Here is a 22708-nt window from a genome sequence, read left to right on the forward strand (position 1 = left end):
ATAGCATGAAGACTCATTTGTTAACCACTACATATACAGAGATAATTTGACATTTTGTGCAAAGTAAGAAAAAAAGAAAAGGGAATTCAAGACACAAGATGAAAAAGAAGCCAGTTTAAGTCAAGAGATAAATGGTAACTAAAGAGTAGAGAGGACAGCTATGGTCAGAATCCTTCATGAAGGACTTATTTACTATGAAAAGAGTAAATAAATAAAAAGCAATCTCCTGCTTCAGTCTTCAGAGTTTCTGGGTATTATGGTTTAAATATTAGGTGTCACCCAAAAACTCATGTGTGAGACAATGTAAGAAAGTTTAGAGGAGAAATAATTGGGTTAGAAGAGTTTTAATCTAATCAGTGCATTAATGCCCCCATAGGAATTAACTGGGTGGTAACCCTAGGCAAGTAGAATGTGGCTGGAGGAGGGAGGTCATTGCAACATGCCTTTGGGGTACATATTTTGTCCTTGGTGAGAGAAGTCACTCTTCTACTTTGTGGCGGTATCCTGAGCTGGTTGTCTTCTCCACACCCTTCTGCTGTGATGTTCTGCTTCACATTGGGCGCAGAGCTATGGGATTCACCATCTATGAGACCTCTGAAACTGTAAGCAACAAACTTCCTCCTCTAAAATTGTTCTTGTCAGGTTTTTTGGTCATAGCAGTGAAAAAGTTGACTAAAATACTGAGATGTACAGGTATATACCTAAGCACCTAGTTTGATTTACCTTTTTTTAAAAAAATTTTTGCAGGACTGGGAATTGAACCTAGGAGTGCTTTACCAATGAGTATATCTTTCCACTCCCCCATTTTTAAAAAATTTTGAGACAGGGTCTCCCTAAGTTGTTGAGGCTGGACTGGAATTTATTATCCTCATGCTTTAGTCTTCCCAGTATCTGGGTTTATACGTGTGTGTCACCTTGCCTGTCTATTTACCTTTTTTATGTTTATTGGATTACTGTTTGAATTATTGTTTTTTTTTTTTGCTATTAAACTTCAGTGATATTTCCAAGATTTCCAATGCATTTAACAAAGTAGTTTTATCAAAAGTCTGCTTTGCTGATCTATGGGGGAATATTTAGAACAGGAGTCAGCAAACTTTTGATATAAATGACTAGATATAATAATTTTAGACTTTGGGGTCTCTGTTGTTCCTACTCAATTTTGCAGATAGAACATAAAAGCGGCCACAGATCTGATGTTAACGAGTAGGTGTGCTGTGGACCTGTCAGCAGCAGTCTGGATTTGGTCCATGGGCCTATACTGCTGATCTTTGATCCATACCAATATTCTTTTTGTGATTTCTCAGAATCTTCCTAGAATTTTCTGTTTGGATCCCTTTCCCAACACAAGTTTGAATTTCAATTATATATGGACAACAAATACTTTTTACTCTTGGGAAAATACTTTGAAATACCCATTAAATTACTAATAATATATAATACTCTCAAATCAACCTTTTTTCTTAGGGATAATCATCAATGTCATTTGAAAGTACTGCCTGTAGGGCTGGGGTCATAGCACAATGGTACAGTGCTTGCTTAGCATGTGTGAGGCACTGGGTTCAATTCTCAGCACCTTATATAAATAAATAAAGGTCCACTGACAACTAAAAAAAAATAAAATAGGGGCTGGGCTTGTGGCTCAGTGATAGAGCGCTCGCCTTGCATATGTGGGACCCTGGGTTCGATCCTCAGCACCATTTATGTCATAAAAATAAATAAGTGAAATAAAGGTATTGTGTCCAACTATAACTAAAAAAAATTAAAATAAAAAAGTACTGCTTGCATGCCCTATTAATTAAAATGTTTGAACAACTGGCAAATTTTCAGCTATCCAAAAAGAGAAAATAAGCCTTAGTTTAAAATTGGCTATCCTTTAAAAATATATCATACTGAGAGAATGTTTTGCTTAAAAGTCTTCTTTGGCTTCCCACTTTCCTTAAAGACAAATTCTTTGGCATAGATACAAGCTCATTCATAAATTGGCCTCAATTTACCTCTTCTGTTTTATTTCTTATTATTCTTTGATCACACTCTAAAAGAAAAAAAACATGAAAGACAATATTGTACAAAAACTGGTAGATCAACAACTTAAGGATAGTAGCTACTTCTGGAAAAAGAACAGTACTGAGGGGTACCCTAGTGATTTCAACTATGTATGAGATTATTTTTTAAGACTGTAACGCTAATGATAATGAAAACACTAAAGCTGAGATCTGAAACAAATATGGCAAAACATTAAGATTGGATAAAACTATGTGGTAGGTGATAAGAGTACTTTTTATATGATTCATCACACTTTTCCATTTGCTTAAAACAAATGTTGACAAACTACAGTCCATGGGCCAAATCTGGCCCACTGCCTGTTTCTGTTAAGTCTTGGAGCTAAGGCCAGTTTTATATTTTTAAAGAATTGTTAAAAAGAAAAAAAGAAAGAAAAAATACAAAGAAGACTTGCTGCACACAAAGACTAAAATATTTACTAAAATATTTAAAATACTTTCACAGAAAAAGTCTGCCAACTACTGATTTAAAACATTTCATGAGAAGAGAAGATTAAAAGAAAAAGGAGAGGCGACTGAATTCAAGGTGTGTGTCACCTTGGAAGAATGGTTTGCCTTTTTGCATTAAGCATCTGCCTGAATGAAACATCTTATATTACCTTTCTCTTTAATATTAGCTTTCATTAATAATTTTTTTTCAATTTTTATCAAGCAGAAATCTTTTCAAATTTTTTTCTATTATACTGGAATTCACTTAAAAGAATATTGAAAGACAGTATATTCATCAGATTCTGATTTCAGTCTGTAGTTGTAAAAAACTGGGAAGCTCATGTAGATCTCAGTGCAGCATTTTTAGTATACTTAGACTGGGGATATCAAAGGGATCTACTCCCCAGCTATCTCGTTTTTTCACAGGGGATAATGGAGGAAGAGGGTTGAATAAAATTCAAAATGCTGTATCACAATAGAAGCTTCTGGATAATGATTATAAAGTTATGAAATAGGTCACCCAAAGAAGTAGACATTTTTATTTTAATGGACAAGATTATTTTAGGGAAATTAGTGAGATAATATATCTACATGTCTTAGCATGCTTTAGCTCACAACAACTGATAGCTCTCAGGACATTATTATCATTTGGGGATTGCTATATAGGTATTTTCTTTCCTTTATAAAATATTAACCATATTAGTATTTTCTGTGAATATGAAAATATTTTTTCATAATGTTTATAATTAATTCCTATAGTTTTGCTTTCTGTGATGACCCAAGTTAATTAAAGAGATTAAAATTTATGGGGCTAGGGTTGTGGCTCAGTAGTAGAGCGCTTGCCTAGCATGTGCAAGGCACTGGGTTCTATCCTCAGCACCATATAATAAATAAATAAATAAATAAATAAATAAATAAATAAATAAAATAAAGGTATTGTGTCCAACTACAACTAAAAAAAAATTTTAAAAAATTTGTGAAAACACAAATGAGACTCATATAGAGATTTTACAGAGATTTTACAGTGAATGTCTGAGGATATTCAGACCCAAATCACCATTTAACAATCTAAGGTATGTATTGTTTTAGACTTAAATGTCACTGGCCAACTAAAAATACACACAAAACATATTGAGTAAAAGTGATCCATCTGATCATAATATGCCCTTTTTTCTGATCAAATAAAAATTTTAAAGAGAAGGCTAAAATAATATATAATTGGATTTTTAATTTGGTCACATATATGCTACGTCTAATTCTCAAGTTTTAAAACTTTACCATGCAACATTAAAGAATATATAAAAAGGCATAAATATTACAACAAAATACTTAGGGATATGCCACCCAGATTATGAAAGAGAACATCACACTTCTGAGGCCCCCTGACACACCCTTCTTTTGTCGCATCTTTTCCTCACCCAGGTTTAACCACTGTTTTAAACATTGTATTTCAATAGACACTAGTATTGCTATATGTATATACGTGGCTGTATAACCAATGTGATCCTGCAACCTGTACACATGGAAAAATGAGAATTCATACCCCATTTGAATCAAATGTATGATATGTCAAGATTATTGTACTGTCATGAGCAACTAATAAAAAAAATTAAAAAAAACATTGTATTTGGCGTATCCATGTGTTTATATTTCTTACACAAATGCACACCTCAAAATAATTCATATTATTTTACAATTTGATTTTGTTGATTTGGCTTTATGTCTGAATCCACACATGCCAACATGTGGTAGAGATAATGCTTACCAAATAGTCTAAGTGTTTCTGTATGTTTCACAGGTTTTAGGTTGGAAGACCTGGAGTATGATTTGAAGTGAACAGTGCTGTGTCAGGGGATGAGATAGTTAAAAACCCATCCCTTTCTTCCCCATGCTCCAATGAACTCATAAGTCACATATTCCAGATAGGGAAATGGAGAAACAGTAAGAACATGGATCTTCCATCAGCCTGGGTCCTTGAACGAGGTGACAAAGAGCCCCCTGCTAACCTATAGACTTGTGAAATGAAAAAGGAATAATCTTGTTGCCTTAAGAAACACATACATATAAGTGGGCAGATAATCGCTTTTCTGGGCTATAAGTAGGAGGATAGTTAAAAATCTTTTGAAAATACTTCTGTGATTCTAGAATAATATTTATTTATTATCACTTGCATGGAGAAGCAAATTTCATATACTCTAGCCTTGACCTTTTTTGAAGATCTGTTGCTTTAACAACAGATGCATATTTTCAGATACATGCTCATGTATTATTTTAGGAATGTTAGTTTTGTCTCCCCAACCAGATTTTAAGTTCTTTAAGAGTCATGTCCTCTCTTGTACCCTACTGTACACCTTATAAGAGTCTACAAAAGCATGAAATAAGTACTGATCTCTTGGTTGCCTGGGAAGGATGAGGACTGTTAGCCAACTTGAATAAGAATTGTGCTGCAATCCTTGTGCTTAACATACATTGTCTTGATCCTATTTCCACTATACACAATAAGATATAAAGGTTAAGTAGCTTTCTTTGGTCATGGATTTGTATCAAAGAAGATGAAGGGTATAAAGAAGGCAGCTGAAGCCAGACAGCTTGACTATAAAGCCTTTGCTTTTTACTTACTGAATGTAGGTGAGATGATTTTTAATATAAAAAAAATGAAGCAGTTAACAAAAATAGTTTTTGTTTATAAAATGTGCAAACATTAACACACTTCTTTGGAGACTTCTCAGCACTCAAGATTGTTAGGTCCTTACCTTGATCACTTCTGGCGTCTGCTGAATCAGAACCACTGAAGTTGTATCTTTGGCTTTATCACCAACAGGACTTCTACAGACTGATAAATTGGCTTGAGAGGAACTCGTCAAGGTCTCCTGTAGAATTTGCATCATTTCCTTTTCTTGTGATAGACTCCCTCTGCCTGATTTGCATTCAACTAGTTCTTGAGCAAAGTCTTCAATGCTTTCCAGGATTCGCAGTAAGAGGGCTCGATCCTCTTCCTCTATTTTATGTCCATTGTTTTCAATAATCTTTGTTAGACAGGAAGGTGAAACTTTTTCCACAGGTGAAGACACTTTAGATTTAGGCTCAAGATCTACAGGGATTTGACCAGTTAAATGACTGTGAATATTTTGAGAATTGGAGTTTTTACCTTTGGCAAGTGGCTGTCTTAAAGATGTCTCCATTTTCTGTGAAAATGATTCCAAATCCATTAACAATTTATCTATCTCTTCCTGACTGTTAGGGTTCATAAAATCTCTCTGGTCTCCTGCTTCCACTTTAGGAACGTTTGATTCAGGATCTTCCTCAGGTAGATGAGCAATTGGTTTCTCAAATATCTTACCAATTTCATTTTGCATTGCTGCAGGACATTTTTGAAGATGAGTACCATTGTCTAAAAATTCTGCTCTATGTTCATTTACCTTTAACAATTCCTGATAGGGACCATTCTCTGTCCTTTGTCCTTTATCTAATAATGCCTTCTTTCCATCTGACTCTTCTTCAATATAAAGAGTTTCCACTAAGTCACCAGAAGAAACATTCTCTAAAGGGTTCATGGTTAATGGCAGTGATTGAAGCTGGACAGTTTTTATAGTTCTGGGATCATTTACTTCCAAGCTATATAAGGAATTTGTGTTTGGAATGGCTTTTATACTGTCTGTTATCCTAGAATTATGCTTGTCATCTTGCAATTCGAGAGTTTGAAACTGTGAAGGATCAGGGGTTGAGAGCTGGACAACATCTTCATATTTAGGGGGCTGTTCAGAGCCATATATTGGGGAAAAGGGAGTCAGTTGTAAGGTAGGCATATTATTGACCAGTTCTGTGAAATCTATGGCCTCGTTATTCCCAGATTGCATGAATTCAAATGGTAACTTTTTCAGATAGGATGCTAACCTGGTCATTACATTCATATAGACAGTTTCGGAGCTAGAAATTGCATCATTACCACTTCCTTCATTAATGTTACCTCCTGACTTTTTCTTTATGCACTGTTTTATGATATCTGTGCATTTTTTCAAATCCTCAGAGCATTTCAGTAAGATGTCCAAGCACATTTTTATGTCAGTCCCAGAAGAAAAAGAATCTATTTTATGTTTTTCCAAAATCTGAGTAACAAGATCTTCTTCAGAGAAGTTCTGAAAGAACATGGAAGTCAGGTTTGCATCAAGTGAGTTTCTATGGGATAAAGATTTTTCCTCAACTGAGGAACTCCTAAGTAAACCCAAGGATGGGGAGGTCCCATCATTGTTATAATGACCACAGAGCAAGTCAAAGTCAACTGACCTCCTGTTAAATGAGTCAGACTTAACTTTCCTTCCCTTTTTGTAAGTTGCATGGTTAGAGTTTTTGAGTTTTTCAAGGGAAAATTCTTTTATTTTTCCACTGGCAAAACTGATTGCTTCTCCAGCAATGTCCTTTAAATTACAGGTATTCTGAAATGTGGATACTTTCTTGACTCTCGGTATGCCTGGGAGGACCTGATGTGGATAGTCACCTTCAGTAGAGGAAAGCCCATTTTCATGGGGTAGAAATACAGAGTTCAGATCTGCATCTTTGAATTGAGACACAGGGATATGCAAAAGGTCTGCACAAACGCTATGGTGTACCACAATGCAGTCAACTCCATGTGTGAAGGTGTGGCAGGTTCCAGTGCAATAATGTATAGCTTGTTCGAAACGTCGGTCTATCACCACGCTGCTGTAGTGATTCACAGTACTAACCACAAGTCTGTAAGTTGCTGCCATAATACCAAATCTACTTAGTGGTGGGACTTGGAACGTTCTAGAACTTGTTTCAAGAAAATTCTCCTAAATGACACTTAGCTGAAAATATATTTAATGAGAATGTTTAGTGGTTTCTTGCCACTATACAATTTTTCCCATGAAGAGAAATCCTTTAAATTTGAGGTTTGGTAACCATCAGTGTCAGTAGCTGTTGCACATTAATACAAGCTGTGTGCTTGTATTAACAAGTCTAATAATTTAATAATGTGCTTTTTAGTTTTATTTAGTAAAATGATACTATAATATTTTTATGAAAGAATGTCCTTTTTAGTTCTTCAGCAGTTCTATAATGAGGAAATTTATTGTCATAAATTTACTGCCATAAATCTTAGTTGGTAGTATAGAAGTATTGTGATAATTGAGTTCTCCAAAGGTTTAAAAACTCCATTTTCTGTATAGAGAAACCTATAATAAAAGAAGAAAACAATTAAAAGGAAATATGATTTCTTAATATAAAGCATTTATTTCTTCTTTCTTTGCATCCTGCATGCAGTTAATCACTAACCCCTATTCTCTGCCACATCACTGATTGCTGATTCAGTATAGGCCTTTGTTTTGTCACACTCTACCCTCCTTACTACCTAGAATAGTAATACCTCAACTCTGCCTTGTTGTGTCTGCCTCCCAGTTGATATTCCTTATCCCACTCTCTTGGCTCCCTTATATGTCACTAACCTTCGCTTTGGATAGCTTTCTTGTCTTTCAAAGCTCAACAATTCATACATTGATTACTATTGTGGAAATTCTTTTTGGTGGGGTGGGTCAGGGTACCAGGGATTGAACTCAGGGGCACTCAACCACTGAGCCACATCCCCAGCCCTATTTGGTATTTTATTCAGAGACAGGATCTCACTGAGTTTCTTAGTACCTTGCAGAGTTGCTGAAGCTGGCCTTGAACTCGTGATCCTCCTGCCTTAACCTCCCCAGTCGCTGGAATTATAGGCATGTGCCACTGAATCTAGCAGGTTCTATCTCTTTTGATTTACTTTCAAAACCTTCAACATCTGTTCCCATCCACCTAACTTTATTTTCTATTTTTCCCCTGCAGTAACCTTTTGCTTCCATTGACCTAGTCTGATCAAAGACTGCCAATACATAGTGCTGAAACTTCCTTTGTACTCGGAAATTATTTTATTGTTTTTCTTTAGAGAATAACAGCCTTCATTACTGTTCTTAATCCAAACCTCCTAGACCCTGTTCAATGCAGATATTTCTCTCTCTTCATTAAGTAGACACAATTTACTTAATCATTCTCCTACATTAAAAAACATGGCTTTCAGAACATGTTATAGTTGCTTTCCATAAAGATCTATCAATGTAACCATTCAGTAAATAAATACCAAGTGCCTACTATATGCCAGGCTCTAAGTAATACAGCAGTGACTAAAACAAAGTCCCTGCTTTTATGGAGCTGACAATCTAGTTGGAAAAAGAAAAATAACATGTAAATAGGCATATAACTTATTTATGCTGACATATGTTATGGAGAAAAATGAAGGAGGGAAAGATAAAGTTGGAAGGTGCTGTTTTATAAAGAAAAGGAAGACCTCAATGACCTCCTGAATAGAGACTTGAAAGAAGACAGGGAGCAGGTCAAGGAAGTGTTATCAGATAAATCCACTTTAGGCAGAATAATCATAAGTACAAAGGCACTGAGGTAGGAGCATGCTTTATTTACTAGAAGGAGACTAAAGTGGTAGGAGCTGAGAAAGCAAGGGGGGCAGTGTGGGGCACAAGACATGAAAGGTGGAAGTCTATATTATGCAGGGTCTGTAGATCATTATAATGAAACTGGCCTGAGCTCTGAGAGAACCAGGAAACAACTGATGGCTAACTGAACAGAGGAATGACATGATCACTCACATTTTAAGTTGGTGAATTTTGGCTGTGTGTTCAAAGATGCAGAGATGTAAGATAAGAAGGAGGGAAACAAGTTAGCTACTACTGCAATGATCCAGACAAGTAGGTTGGGGGCCAGGGCTATGGCTCAGCAGTAGAGCGCTTGCCTAGCACATGTGAGGCGCTGGGTTCCATCCTCAGCACCACATAAAAATAAATAAATAAAATAAATATATTGTGTCCAACTACAACTGAAAAAAAAAAAAGAAGGCTGGGGGGCTTGGACCAGGATAGCTAACTGTGGAGATGTTCGGATACTGTATTATTTCAAAGATACAGCCAATACGATTTGCTCAAGGATAGAATGTGCCACACTGTCGAATCAAGAATGGTGCAATAAAGCAATGATAGGAAGCAGATAATGAAAGCAATGAAATAGAGTATAAGCTTCATTGCACCATTACCAGCATATTTTAACAATAAAAAATATTTACTTATTTAATAATGAGAAACTCAACTTCATTATTTTTATATTTTACTTCTTTAATCCTAGAAAATTTTATTTTGCTTTTTTTATTCTTTGGTAAACTATCTATTCTTGACCTTTACACATATACATATTGGGGACTTGTGAATTACAGAAACAATAAATACAAATAATTCATGAATAATCTTTTCTTGTGTTGAATTCTTATACTGGTTAAAATAAAATTGCTGGTTCCTTGGATCCAATGATAACTGTTTTTATGCCAGTACTACACTACTACATTACTGTTGCTTTATTAAGTTCTACTACCCTTGGCAACGTTCCCCATTTCCCTAATTATGGTTCTTTTTAACCCTCTAAATGTTCTTCCATGATCTTCCATATGAATTGCTGAATTATCAATTTCAAGAAAAATCTTATTGGAGCTTGATTACAATTGCAATAAACTTATGGATTATTTGAAGAACACTGACATAATATTCAGATTTTCTATCTAGGAAGATATAAATCTTAATCTAATATTTGTTTAGATTAATTTCTCTCTCTCTGCAGTTTTCTTCAGCTGGGTCACACACTACTCATCTGTTTCTTAGTGTCTTAACTCTGTTGTTATGTGAGTGTATCTTGAACTATCATTCATTCCTCCATTCCCTTGTCTTTAAATCTCAGGTAGTAGATTATAAAAAAACTAGATATATTCAGGATGGATGAAACTGAAGCAGAAAGAAGTTCCATAATAAAGGAGGTACCTAGTAATTTTGAAGTGAAAATACAAAGAAGACAAAGAGGAAAAAGTCTAATGGAACAAAAGATGAGAACATGGCAATGAAGGAATTACATTTTCAAAAGGTTTATATCCAGAACACAGGGAAGAAACAGTACCTTTTAAAAAAATTTATATATGACAGCAGAATGCATTACAATTCTTATTACACAAATAGAGCACCTTTTTTAGAAATATAAAAATTTTGAAGAGCTTTTGGGTAAGGATAAAAGAGAAAATAAACACAAATGATAATGTCAAGAAAGTATTGTAGGGTAACTATATGAGATATTAGGATTACTTCCTAATACAGTTGATAAAATTGGTCCAGAGGCAAAATACGTGAGTGTGGAAAAATTTAAATATCCAATTGTCTATCAGTATCTGATAAATTCCTAAACTGACATAAAACAGGGTTTTTTTCCTCTGAAATTTCAGAAAGAGGTAAAATATTTTCCTAATCCAAAACAACTGGTTAATAAGGTATCATAACAGAAAGTACAAGAAAGCATTCGATTGTATTGGAATGTGAAATAGTCAAAGAACAGAGAACATACACTGTCCAATAAAACTTCCTGAGTTGATGGAAATATTCATCTACACTACCCTATATGGCTATTATTAGCCACATGGGGTCATTTTTAATGTGCTTAGGGCAACTTAAGAACTGAATTTTATTTATTGTTTAGAAAAAAGCTTTAAATTGTAAAATCTTTTTCTTGGGGTGTATGTGTGTGGGGGGGGACAACTTCAATTTGAGCCCAGGGGCATTTTACCACTGAGTTAATCCCCAATAGTTTTTTTTTTCTTTTAATTTTGAGACAGGGTCTCACTAAATTGCTCAAGTAGCCTGAAACTAGTGATCCTTCTGCCTAAAACCTACTGAGCTACTGGGATAATAGGTGTGTGCTACCATGTCCAACTAAATTGTGAAATCATTTGAGACTAATGCAGAAGTTGCAAAAATAGTCCAGTTCCTGTAAACCCTTTCCCCGTTTCCTCCAGTGATAACATTCTACATCAATGCAATACAATGATCAAAATAAAAAAACTGATATTAGTACTATTAACCAGAGAACTTATTTTTTTTCAATAATTTTCCATGTACTCACTCATTCTTTCCTCTCACTTTTTATAACAATTATTATTATAATCAGAATATAAAACTGTTCCATCATCCCCCCAAAGGCCCCATACAACCCTTTTGAAGTTACATGTTCACTCCAACCAGAACTTCTGGCAAACACTGATCGGTTCTCCATTGCTATAACCTGTTATTGAAAGAAAATTTTTTTTTTCAGTACTGGGGATTGAAACCAGGGCCTTGTGCATACTAGGAAAGTGCTCTACTACTGAGCCACAACCCCATTCCTAAAATATTTTCTATAGAATCATATAGTATGTAACCTTTTAAGACTGATTTCTCTCAATATTTCACACTGTCAGGCATATCAATTGTTCATCCATTTTTACTACTGAGTAGTGCTGTGTTGTGCGTGTGTGTGTGTGTGTATATACACACCCCCCCACACACATATATATGCACACAGAAACATACATTCCACTATTTGTTTACCCATTCATCCATTAAAGGGTCTTTATGTTATATCCAATTTGGGCCATTATTGCATGGGTTTTTGCGTGAATGCTGTTTCCATTTTTCTAGAGTAAATACCTACAGGTATGATTGCTGGATTTTATGATAAATATATCTCTAACTTTGTAAGAAACTACCAAACTGCTTACCAGAGTCACTGAATCATTTTACATTCTCACTAAATGTATGAGGAACATGGTGGATTCTATATTCTTGTTAGTATTTGGTATTTTCTATTTTAGCCAATCTGATTGGTATATGTATTATCTTACATTGCTTTAACTTACATTTCCTTAATGGATAATGATTTTGAACATCTTTTCATGTGCTTATTGACCAGCACCATATCTTCTTGGAGAAGTGCCTATTTAAACCTTTTGCTATAGATACATAAAGTTAGGGATTACCATATTAAAGCAGTTCTAGATAACAGAAAAGCAACTTTCAGAAATTCTTTAAAAGCAAATATGAAGAAAAAAAGATGACAATAATGAAGGTTGGTAGGTTTTAAAAATGAAATCTGACTTGTCTATTATGAGTTATATTACTGAAAAGGAAAAAAAAGTAGCGAGAAAATGTAAACTAATTATAAATTTAGGGCCTTGAGTTAACATTTTAAAAGGCCATGAACAGCAGAAAGCCAGACCCCAAAGGGTGGCCCCAACTATCAATGAGAAGTCTACACTCTAAAATGATCTGAGTTTTTAAAAAAATGCCAAAAAAAGAATATTAATTTCCTGGTACTTGGTTCAGACCTGCAATGTTAAATTCTACCTTTTAATTCAGACTATGATTCAATTAATTTCCATATAAAATTCTAGACATGAAATCTAATCAACCTCCTAATTAGGAATATAACCTAATTCAGAACCAAGATGCTATCCTGTGTCTAAATGGAAGCCAGACTGCAGCCTTATGAAAACAAATTAACTATGTCAGTCTTTACCAGCTGCAAAATGGAAAGAATAAGAATATTCATCTCATGACGATTAACATATATCAAATTCTAAGAACAATGCCTAGGATACAGGAAATGCTCAGTAAATGTATTCCTGTTCTTGCTCTAATTAACTTACCAAACATTTTCTAATTTGCACCAGGCCCTGGGAGAATATGCTCAATAATCTATGGTGATGGTCCTTAAGCCACTGTTTAATGAGGGCAATGACAGAGGCAAACATAGCAGCTAGCAGGGACCCTAGAGTGGGCCTTCTGTTTTTTCCCATTTTGCTCACTTTCAGAAAAGTTGCCCACATACATTCATTCACATACATATATATATCACCATTCAGAAATAACCACTGATAATATTTTTATGAAAATTCTTCAAATTTTTTTCTTGCAAAAATTTAAAAATGACACTTTTAGTAGAGACACTTTTCTAGTAGAGGATCACAGGGTACATTTCTGGAAAGATATGGAAGCCCCACAATATTCAAGAAGATGATGTACCTCGGACCTCATCAGCTCCCTCTGACAACTCATTATTGAAACCATGTTAGCTTTTTGTCACTGGGACCATAATACCTGACAATAACAACTTTAGAGGAGGAAAATTTGGGGGGCTCATGGTTTCAGAGGATCAGCCTATAGTCAGCTGGCTCCATTCCTTTGGTCCTGAGGAAAGGCAGAACATCATAGTGGAAAGGTGTAATAGAGGAAAGTTACTCAGCTGATGGCAGCCAGGAAGCAGAAAGACAGGGGATGGGGCTTCAGAGGCCAAAAGAACCTTCCAATCCCTGGTGACCTACCTTCTCTAGCCATGCCCCACCTGCCTATCAGTATTTTATTTTTTTTACCATACAGGTTTTTTTAATATTAGAAATTGAACACAGGGGGACTTTACCACTGAGCTACATCTCTACCCCCTTTTATCTTTTGATACAGAGTCTTGTTAAGTTGCTGAGACTGGCCTCCAACTTGCAATCTTCCTGCTTCAGCCTCTGTAATCCACTGGGATTACAGATCTACATCATGGTGCCCGGCAACCACTCAGTTTTTAAAAAATTATTAATCCATCAAACGGATTAATCCTCCAATTAGTTTATAGGTCTCATAATCTAATCATTTCACCTGCTGCATTAACATAGAAGCTTTGGGGAGATACCTCATAATCAAACTATAACAGTACCCATCAATTTATGAAACTTAGATTTGTTTCTATTTTTAGTCAGGGTTTGGAGGAAGAATGAGGGAGGAAGGAACAATGGGTCAACATGGTAGAAGAAATATGTTCTGGAATAAACCCTGGGGTGGGTAAAGCCGCACTTGTTTTGCCACTAATAGTTAGAAGTCTTTGCTTGGCTCTATGCTTGCTTCTGCTGGGGTCAAGTGGCACTAGGATGCCATCACTGAGTGTACCCCAGGGTTTCTGCACCTCAGCAATATTGACACTCAGGGTTGGATCGTTGGGAGGGGGAGTCTGTCCTGTGCAGTGTGGGATGTTCTGCAGCACTCTGGCCTCTTCCCATCAGCTGCTAATAACAATACCACTTCTACGTGTCACACTAAAAATGTCTCCAGACATTGGCAAGTGTCCCTCTTTTGCTACCGAAAACCATGGGTGTACCTTCACCAGATATTATAGTGGCAAGTCAAAACATTGAGGAAATCAGTGCTGAAGAAATCCTTTGGACAGCTGGAACAACCAGAATCCAGAGGTAGCATGGGGGTCTGGTGAGTGTGGAGAAGATCCAGAGGTGGGGGAGGACTTCAGAGCTTCAGGGATGCATGGACTTCAGTAGATAGGTTTTAGGCAGGAGGAAATGCACAAGCAAAAGCTCAATGTTAACAATGACAGGATCCTGGAAGGACAATAAAGTGTGAGCTAACTACTGATAAAAGAACCTGTTTTAATTTTAAAATGGCAGCATCTGTGCTTTATTTTTGGTATTAGAGATTAAACCAAGGGTGCTTTATCACTGATCTATATTTCCCTGTCCTTTTTATTTCATGGAACATGTTCTCACTAAATACTAAGGCTGGCCTTGAACTTGTGATCCTGCTACCTCAACCTCCTGGGTAGCAAGGATGACAGGCATGTGTCACTGCACTCAGCCAACATCCATGCTTTAAGTATTTTAGGATTTAATTAGAAAATTGAAGCTTTTCACTCATTATGGTCTTAATACTTTGTTTAGAGATTTTGCAGGTATAATCAAAGGGACCATATTTTCCCAGAAGTGTCTTGGTACTTTGGGCATTTTCTCAAGCATGGAAGAGCATCACCAGTGGAACAGAAACTGGATCTCATGCCACATTTCACCCTTAAGAACTAAGCTCTGGATTAAGTGATATGCTAACAACTGGCTCTCAGAGGAAAGCACCCTGATCTGCAGCCTTTGCCAATTTTTGTGGTGTAAACACTTCCACTAAAGGCATAGTCAAACCACTAGTAATTTAATAATAGGCTGGAAAAATTTCTAAGAGTTTAATAATCAGCTCCTGTGAACAAGGATCAGCCAACTCCAGCCCACCTCTGCTTGAATATTTCTCTGTAAGTCCTGTAGAAAACTTTTTCTCCTTTCTAAAATGCTTACTCTATAGTTCTGGAGGCTGAAAAGTTCAAGTTCAAGGGGGCCATCTGGGAAAACAAGGCGGCCAGCATCACATGGCATGGCAAGGAAGTGTGCAAGATAGAAAAAAGAGCCAAATGCATCCTTTTATGAGAAACTCACTCTCACAATAGCAGGCTTAATCCATGAGGGCAGTACCATCATGACCTATGCACCTCTTAAAGGGCCCACCTCTTAATGCTGTTACAGTGGCAAATAAATTTCGTGAATTTTGGGGGACATTCCATGTAGCTTTTTCAAATGGCATTTTAATAACTGTTACTATGTTTTAATAACTTTTTAGTAACTTTAATACTTCTGTCTCCTTTGCTAAACTATAACTTTTACAACGAAAGGGATGACCCTGTGATGTATCTGCCACATATTGGGCCTTCAATAAATACTTGTTGACTGGATAAATGAAAAAAAATTACAAATGAGGTTGGGGATGTAGCTTAGTGGTAGTGTGCTTGCCTAGTATGCATTAAGCCCTAGGTTTGATCTCCAGCATCACATACACACACAAAAATTAAAAAATATATATTTATAAAACATGAACCATACCAGGTATACAACTTACTTTAAACTGCCACTATCTCATGAATTTACTTCTGTGTCAAAATAGACGTAGCTCATATTTTTAAGTACATTTTTTTACCTTGATTTTTATTTGCTTATCATTTTTTTTTATGTGATGCTGGGGATCAAACCCAGTGCCTCACACATACTAGGCGGCAAGGGCTCTGCCACTGAGCCACAATGCTGGCCCCAACCTAGCTCATTTTCATGGATACATCATATTTTCTCATTTGGATGAAATAATTATTTAATCATCTGCTATTGTTGAAAATTTAGGTTATTTACTATATTATTTTTACATATGCACTGGTAAGTTTTCTTATGCTTATACTTTAAATAGTTATCCAGTTAATAGTCAAAAGGGGTGTTTATGTGTACACATACATTTTTAAGAGTTTCTTAAGATACATAGGACCAATCTATCCTCCAGAAAAATGCCAAATTTATACTTCCAATATCAGTATAAAAGATGGTTTATACACCACAGAAGTGATACCATTCTTCACATTTTTTGATAATCTGATAGATGGAAAAGTAAAAGTTTATACTTGCTTGATTACTGATGAGCCTGAACATCTCTTCATTTACCTGGCACATATTTTGTCATTGTTCATTTGTGAAGTCTTTCTTTATGTCCTTTGTCCATTTTAAGAAGGAACATGTAAATCAGACTGAAGTGTCAAAATAAAATAAGGAGTAAATATGAAAGATCAGCGAGAGACAAAAAGGAAGGATACTCCAGGCGGAGGGAAACCCATATGGAGGCACAGAGAGTCTAGGAGCACAGGCATCTGCAGCTGGTTTCACTGTGGGGGACTGTAGAGCCAGAAAGAGGGGAAGAGACCAGAGAGCAACAGGACTATACCACAGGCTGCCTTGTATGTTAAACTAGGGAGACTGCACTTTATTCTGAAACTTATCCAAAAAACGAAGACTTTTAGGCTGAATAGTAATATGAGATTTATGATTTAGAAAGATCATTCTAGTAGCTGAGTGGAAAACATACAGGGATCAAACTGGAGGAAAGGAAATCAATTAAAAGACTACTATAATCCACGCATGAATATCTAAACCAAGTAGGTGGCAGCATATCTAAACCAAATATGTGGCAGTGATAACAAAGAAAGGGCACTGATTAGATAGCCGAGGAGCAAGAATCCACAGAACTCAGGGGAAGGGAAAAGTCAATGAGGCATCTTGATTTCCTGACTTGGGTACTAGCATACTAGTACTGTTGCTCCGAAGACAGACTTTGGTTTTAGTTTTATGAGGGGTGGTTGAAGAAAGGGTTTGATTTTGAATATGTTATTTGAGGAAGTGCCTATAAAACATCCAAATGGTGATTACTGGATAAAAGGTGAATATAATTGCAGGAAGATGTGGGTTGGAGATGCAGCTTTGAAAAATTACTCAGGGTAAATATCCTCTCAGACTGAGGACAGATCTGGGCTGAAGGTACAACTGAGGACACATTTCTGTATAAAACACAGGAGAAGAATTCTTAGAGGAATTCTAAAAAGAAGAGTTAAAAAGCCTAACAATGAAACCAGGAGATAGCAGTGTTTATGGAGGCTGAATGAGGGACTTTAAAAATAATGTCACCAGCATTAGATACTGCTGACAGATCAAGGACAAATACAAATTATCCACTAGATTTGCCAATATGAAGGTTGCTGGTAACCTTAGCAACTGCAATTTCAGGGGCTCAGTGTTAAAAATATGGTATAAATAGCCTGGATTTTCATTGATTTCTTTTGTTAAAAAAACGAGGGCTAAAATTATATTGCTATATTGTATGTATATACTAATATGTAAGAATTAATCCCACCAAATGGAAAACTATAATGCACTAATGAAAAAAAAGGGGACTATAATGCTGGATGTGGTGGCCCAGTTACTGGGGAGAGTGAAGCAGAAGGATCTCAAATTGGAATTCCAGTCTGGGTGACTCAGCAAGACCCTGTCTCAAAGTAAAAAGGGATGGACCACTCAAAAGTGTCAGACCACCCCTGGATTCAATCCCCAGTATGGGGTTGGGGGAGGGCTATAAAATGGTAGCTAGAAGAGAATGGGGCTATTTATTTTCTTCCTTAAAGAATGGAAGATATTTGAGTTTATATATATATATATGTCAAAGAGAAGGATTAAGTAGAGGTTCCAATGAGGCAGGAAATAATAGCCAAAGTCCCAGTAAAAGGATTAATCTCAGAAGCTAAATACTTTTTCTAGTGAGATCAATGGGATAGTAGTTGAAAGAGGAAAAAAACAAGGGATTTTTTTCCCCCTATGATAGTTTCAAATTTTCTCAGTGAAACTGAAGACAAAATTATTAAGAGTTTTGGGGAGGACTGGTATTGTAGCTCACTGGTAGAGCACTAAGCCTTTCACACGTGAGGCCCTGGTTTCAATCCTCAGCACCACATTAAAAAAGGCAAATGAACAAATAAATAAATAAATAAAAATAAAGATATTGTGTCCATCTACAACTAAAAACAAAACAAAAAAAGAGTTTTGGGGAAAGAAGAGGTATTAGGGATTTGGAATGATGGTGAAAATCTGGAATGCTAATGGAACTAAGGGGGAATATGACTAGAAATTGGTAAATGTAAGAATAGATCTTGGCCATGTGTGGTGCATGTGCCTGAAATCCCAAAGGCTCAGGAGGCTGAGGCAGGAGACTGCAAATTCAAGGCAGCTTTAGCAATTTAGGGAGCCCCTAAGCAACTTAGGAAAACCTTGTCTCAAAATAAAAAATAAAAAGGGCTGAGGATGTGGCTCAGTGGTTAACTGCCCCTAGGTTCAATCTCCAGTACCAAACAAACAAACAAAACAAGAAAATATCCTGGAAAATACCAGCAGGAGTGATGTTGAAGTAGGAATGGTAAATGTTGGGGTACTTCAAGGTTTTTCGTAAAGGACAGAACACAAAAAGAACACTGACAAGAGATTCAAGAATGAATGAGAAAGCACTCATAGAAGTATGATGTAATATGTTCACTGATCAAATGATATCAAACATTAAGGAGCAAAGGAAAGAAACATCTTTAGCAATTCACCAAAGATCCCTCATTAGGATGACACCTGCTTATGCAATAAACTTTGACTTGAATTATTAGGTTAGCTAACCAATATTTTATTCACTACATATTAGTGGAGACTTCATTAAATCATCTGAGAGATATAAGTTCTATTTTTTCATCAGGCTTCTTTTAAAAGTTGATGAGGGCTGGGGTTGTAGCTCAGTGACAGAGTGCTCGCCTCGCATGTGGAAGGCTGGGTTCCATCCTCAGTACCATATAAAAATAAAATAAAGGCATTGTGTCCATTCACAACTAAAAAAAAAAAAATTAAAGTTGATGAAGATAACATTCCTAAAAATTTTCACAAAAAGATAGTATTCTGAGAAGTTAAATTTGCTTATAAATATATTTTAAGAAAGCAGCAATTTTCAAATAATCATACAATGAGAAAGTTGTTGGTGTTACAATCACATTAACTATTAAGCTACCCTATTTTTAAATTCTACAATACTTTTTTTGGATATTTTAACATAATTGAAATGATGATTACATCTTATAGTTGATAGCATCTTAAAATTCCTATTGATCAGAATTGTGACATTGTTGTCACTGAATGATACCTTCTAGCAAGAGTGAAAAGATACCATCATACAAAACATGAGTAATGATTTGGCAAAAAAAAGAAAAAAGAAAAAAGAACCCCCCCCCCCAAAAAAAAACCCTCAAATACAAAAACAAATAAAAAACTTCAAGGAATATAGCAAAGTATTCTTTGTTTTATCATCACTCTTGATGGCATAGAAGAGGATACTGTGAGAAAGAAGATAAACATAGATGAGACTGTAAGTTGAAAAATGATTTTAAAGGGTGTAAGAACCACCACTGAGAGAACCACTACTGACAACATTATAGAAATATTTTAACCAATTATTTTCCCCTTGTTTATGCACAAGAATGATAAGAAATTAAGAATATCTGTCAACAAAAACTAAGAATTCTTTCAATAAGTGAAAAAGTTCTAAATTAAAAGCAAGCAATATATCAAAGTTTCATAAGAGTTTTTTTTCTTAATGGCAAATAGAATAATGAGTGTTCTACAGTCTTAATTTAGATACAATAAAATATTATAAAAAATTCCCATCAGTCTAAATGTCTGTTATATTATGCTTTTTATCCCTTATTCAACAAACTTCTTAGAAAATTTTATAATTATTCTGAACATTTATATTTACTCCCCCTAAGGTCTTTTGTATGTGGCCTTCCCACCCACCCCCCATCCCCCACAGGCCTTTTTTCTCTTTTGGTTCTTTTATCTCTGAAAGGACAAGAGTCTGTTTTCCTAATTTCTGGTTGTGTTGTGTGTATCGTCAGAGTCCATTCAACAAATAATGAGCATTTACTATAATTTCCACTTTGAGCAGATTACAATTGCTCTAAGTACTTTCTGAAGAAGTACTTTCTAGAAAACTCCATAGTAACTTGCTATATGGCAATTCCTGATGAAATGGATCTATTGTGAAACCAATGGAAAGAAACTGGGTTTTGAGAGATGACAACTTTCCTAGGTAAATAAAAAACTAGACAGGCCTTGTAAGCAGAAAGGAATTCTACAAAGGCACGTGAAAAGGCCTTGTGTTTTTGAAGAAGTAGGAGTTTGATACTGCCAAAGCTGAAAATATGTAGTACGGGTTTTACAGTTCTAAGGTTTCCACCAAATGACAAGAAGAAAAAGGAATGCAAAATCTATCTTCAAAAACCCAGGAGAATAACTGTGATTTGCATTTCTCTAATTGTTAGATATGTTGAACACTTTTTCATATATTTGTTGATCAATTGTATTTCTTCTTCTGTGAAGTGTCTGTTCAGTTCCTTAGCTCATTTATTGATTGAGGTTATTTATTTATTTATTTTTTTGGTGTTAAGTTTTTTGAGTTTTTTATATATCCTAGAGATTAATGCTTTATCAGAGGTGCATGTGGTAAAGATTTTCTCCCAATCTGTAGGCTCTCTCCTCACATTGTTTCCTTTGCGGAGAAGAAGCTTTTTAATTTGAATCCAACCCATTTATTGATTCTTGATTTTACTTCTTGTGCTTTAGGAGTCTTGTTAAAGAAGTCAGATCCTAGCTGATGTGGTGCAGATTTGGGCCTATTTTTTTCTTCTATTAGGTGCAGGGTCTCTGTTCTAGTGTAGTAGCACCCCTTTTCTCCACAGAAAAATCTTAACTAGGTTTCTCCAGAAATCTTCACCATGGCTGATTTTAGGACTGTCAGCAAAAGAGTCTCTTCTTAGAAGAGTTCAATGTAGATAAACTTCCAATTTTCATGTTGCCCTGTTTTACTTGGCCACTGGCCAGGAAGAAATCAGCACTCTAGGTGCTGGACACTCCCTTACTAGTTTTTTACAAACATGTATCCAGTACAGTAGTTTGTAGAAATGTATAAACAAGGTCTCTGGCCTTGAGCTGGGGCTTCACAGAGATGTCTACATTTCTAAGATAAGAGAAGTTGCCACTTGGCTCCATGATAACAGCTGGCAGAGGGAGGAAAGAAAGGGGAGAAGAGGATCTCCCCTTATCAGGTGTTGTCCTTGAAGGGTTAACCTGCCCAGAACAGTGAAAGAAAAAAAAAAAAAAAAACAAACTGCTTTTATGTGAACTTCTACAGACTGTGAATTTCTGAGCCCCTCCCCTTACATGCTGGGTATAAAAGTCTGAAATTATCTGAACTCAGAGTTCAGGGGATTGATTGATTACAGCAAAAGCTGTGCCCTCTGAACCTGGCTGCAGCCAAATAAACTGTTTCCTGCTATGTTCAGTGCCTTGCCTCGTCTGTCCCTACAACACCAGAGCCTAAGTTTTTGATCCACTTTGAGTTTATTTTTGTGCAGGGTGACAGACACAGATTTAATTTCATTTTGCTCCATATGGATTTCCAGTTTTGCCAGCACCCTTTGTTGAATAGGCTATCTTTTCTCCAGTAAATGTTTTTGGCACCCTTTTTTGCTTCTTTTTGTTTTGGCACCTTCTTTGCTTCTTTTCTTAGCATGAGATAACCATATTTATGTGGGTTTGTCTCTATATCCTCTATTCTGTACCATTGGTCTACAAGTCTATTTTGGTGCCAATACCATGCCATTTTTGTTACTATAACTCTGTAATATGGTTTAAGGTCTGGTATTGTGATGCCTCCTGCTTCACTTTTCTTGCTAAGGATTGCTTTAGCTATTTTGGGTCTCTTATTTTTCCAAATAAATTTCACGATTGCTTTTTCTATTTCTATGAAGAATGTCATTGGGCTTTTAATAGGAATTGCATTAAATCAATAAAATGCTTTTGGTAGTATGGCCATTTGACAATATTAATTCTGCCTATCTAGGAGCATGGGAGATCTTTCCATCTTCTGAGGTTTTCTTCAATTTCTTTGTTTAGTGTTCTGTAGTTTTCATTGTAGAGGTCTTTTACCTCTTTTGGTAGATTGATTACACACACACACACACACACACACACACACACACATATATATATATTAAGCTATTGTAAATGGAGTTTTCCTAATTTCTTTTTAAGTGGATTTATCACTGATGTGATAAAAGGA

At 35.8% G+C, this 22708-nt stretch overlaps 1 protein-coding gene across 1 annotated transcript in view; it reads right to left on the reverse strand.

The window, feature by feature from the left end:
* Ppp2r3a (protein phosphatase 2 regulatory subunit B''alpha) overlaps positions 1–22708 on the reverse strand; it is a 170222-nt gene that overhangs the window by 105969 nt on the left and 41545 nt on the right. The window contains exon 3 of the mRNA XM_048794539.1: positions 5243–7678. Coding sequence (XP_048650496.1) covers positions 5243–7234 — 1992 coding nt within the window. The 5' untranslated portion in view covers positions 7235–7678. The remainder of the gene's footprint in view (positions 1–5242; positions 7679–22708) is intronic.

Source organism: Marmota marmota, unplaced genomic scaffold (genome assembly GCF_001458135.2).
Source record: "Marmota marmota marmota unplaced genomic scaffold, marMar, whole genome shotgun sequence".
NCBI lineage: Eukaryota > Metazoa > Chordata > Mammalia > Rodentia > Sciuridae > Marmota > Marmota marmota.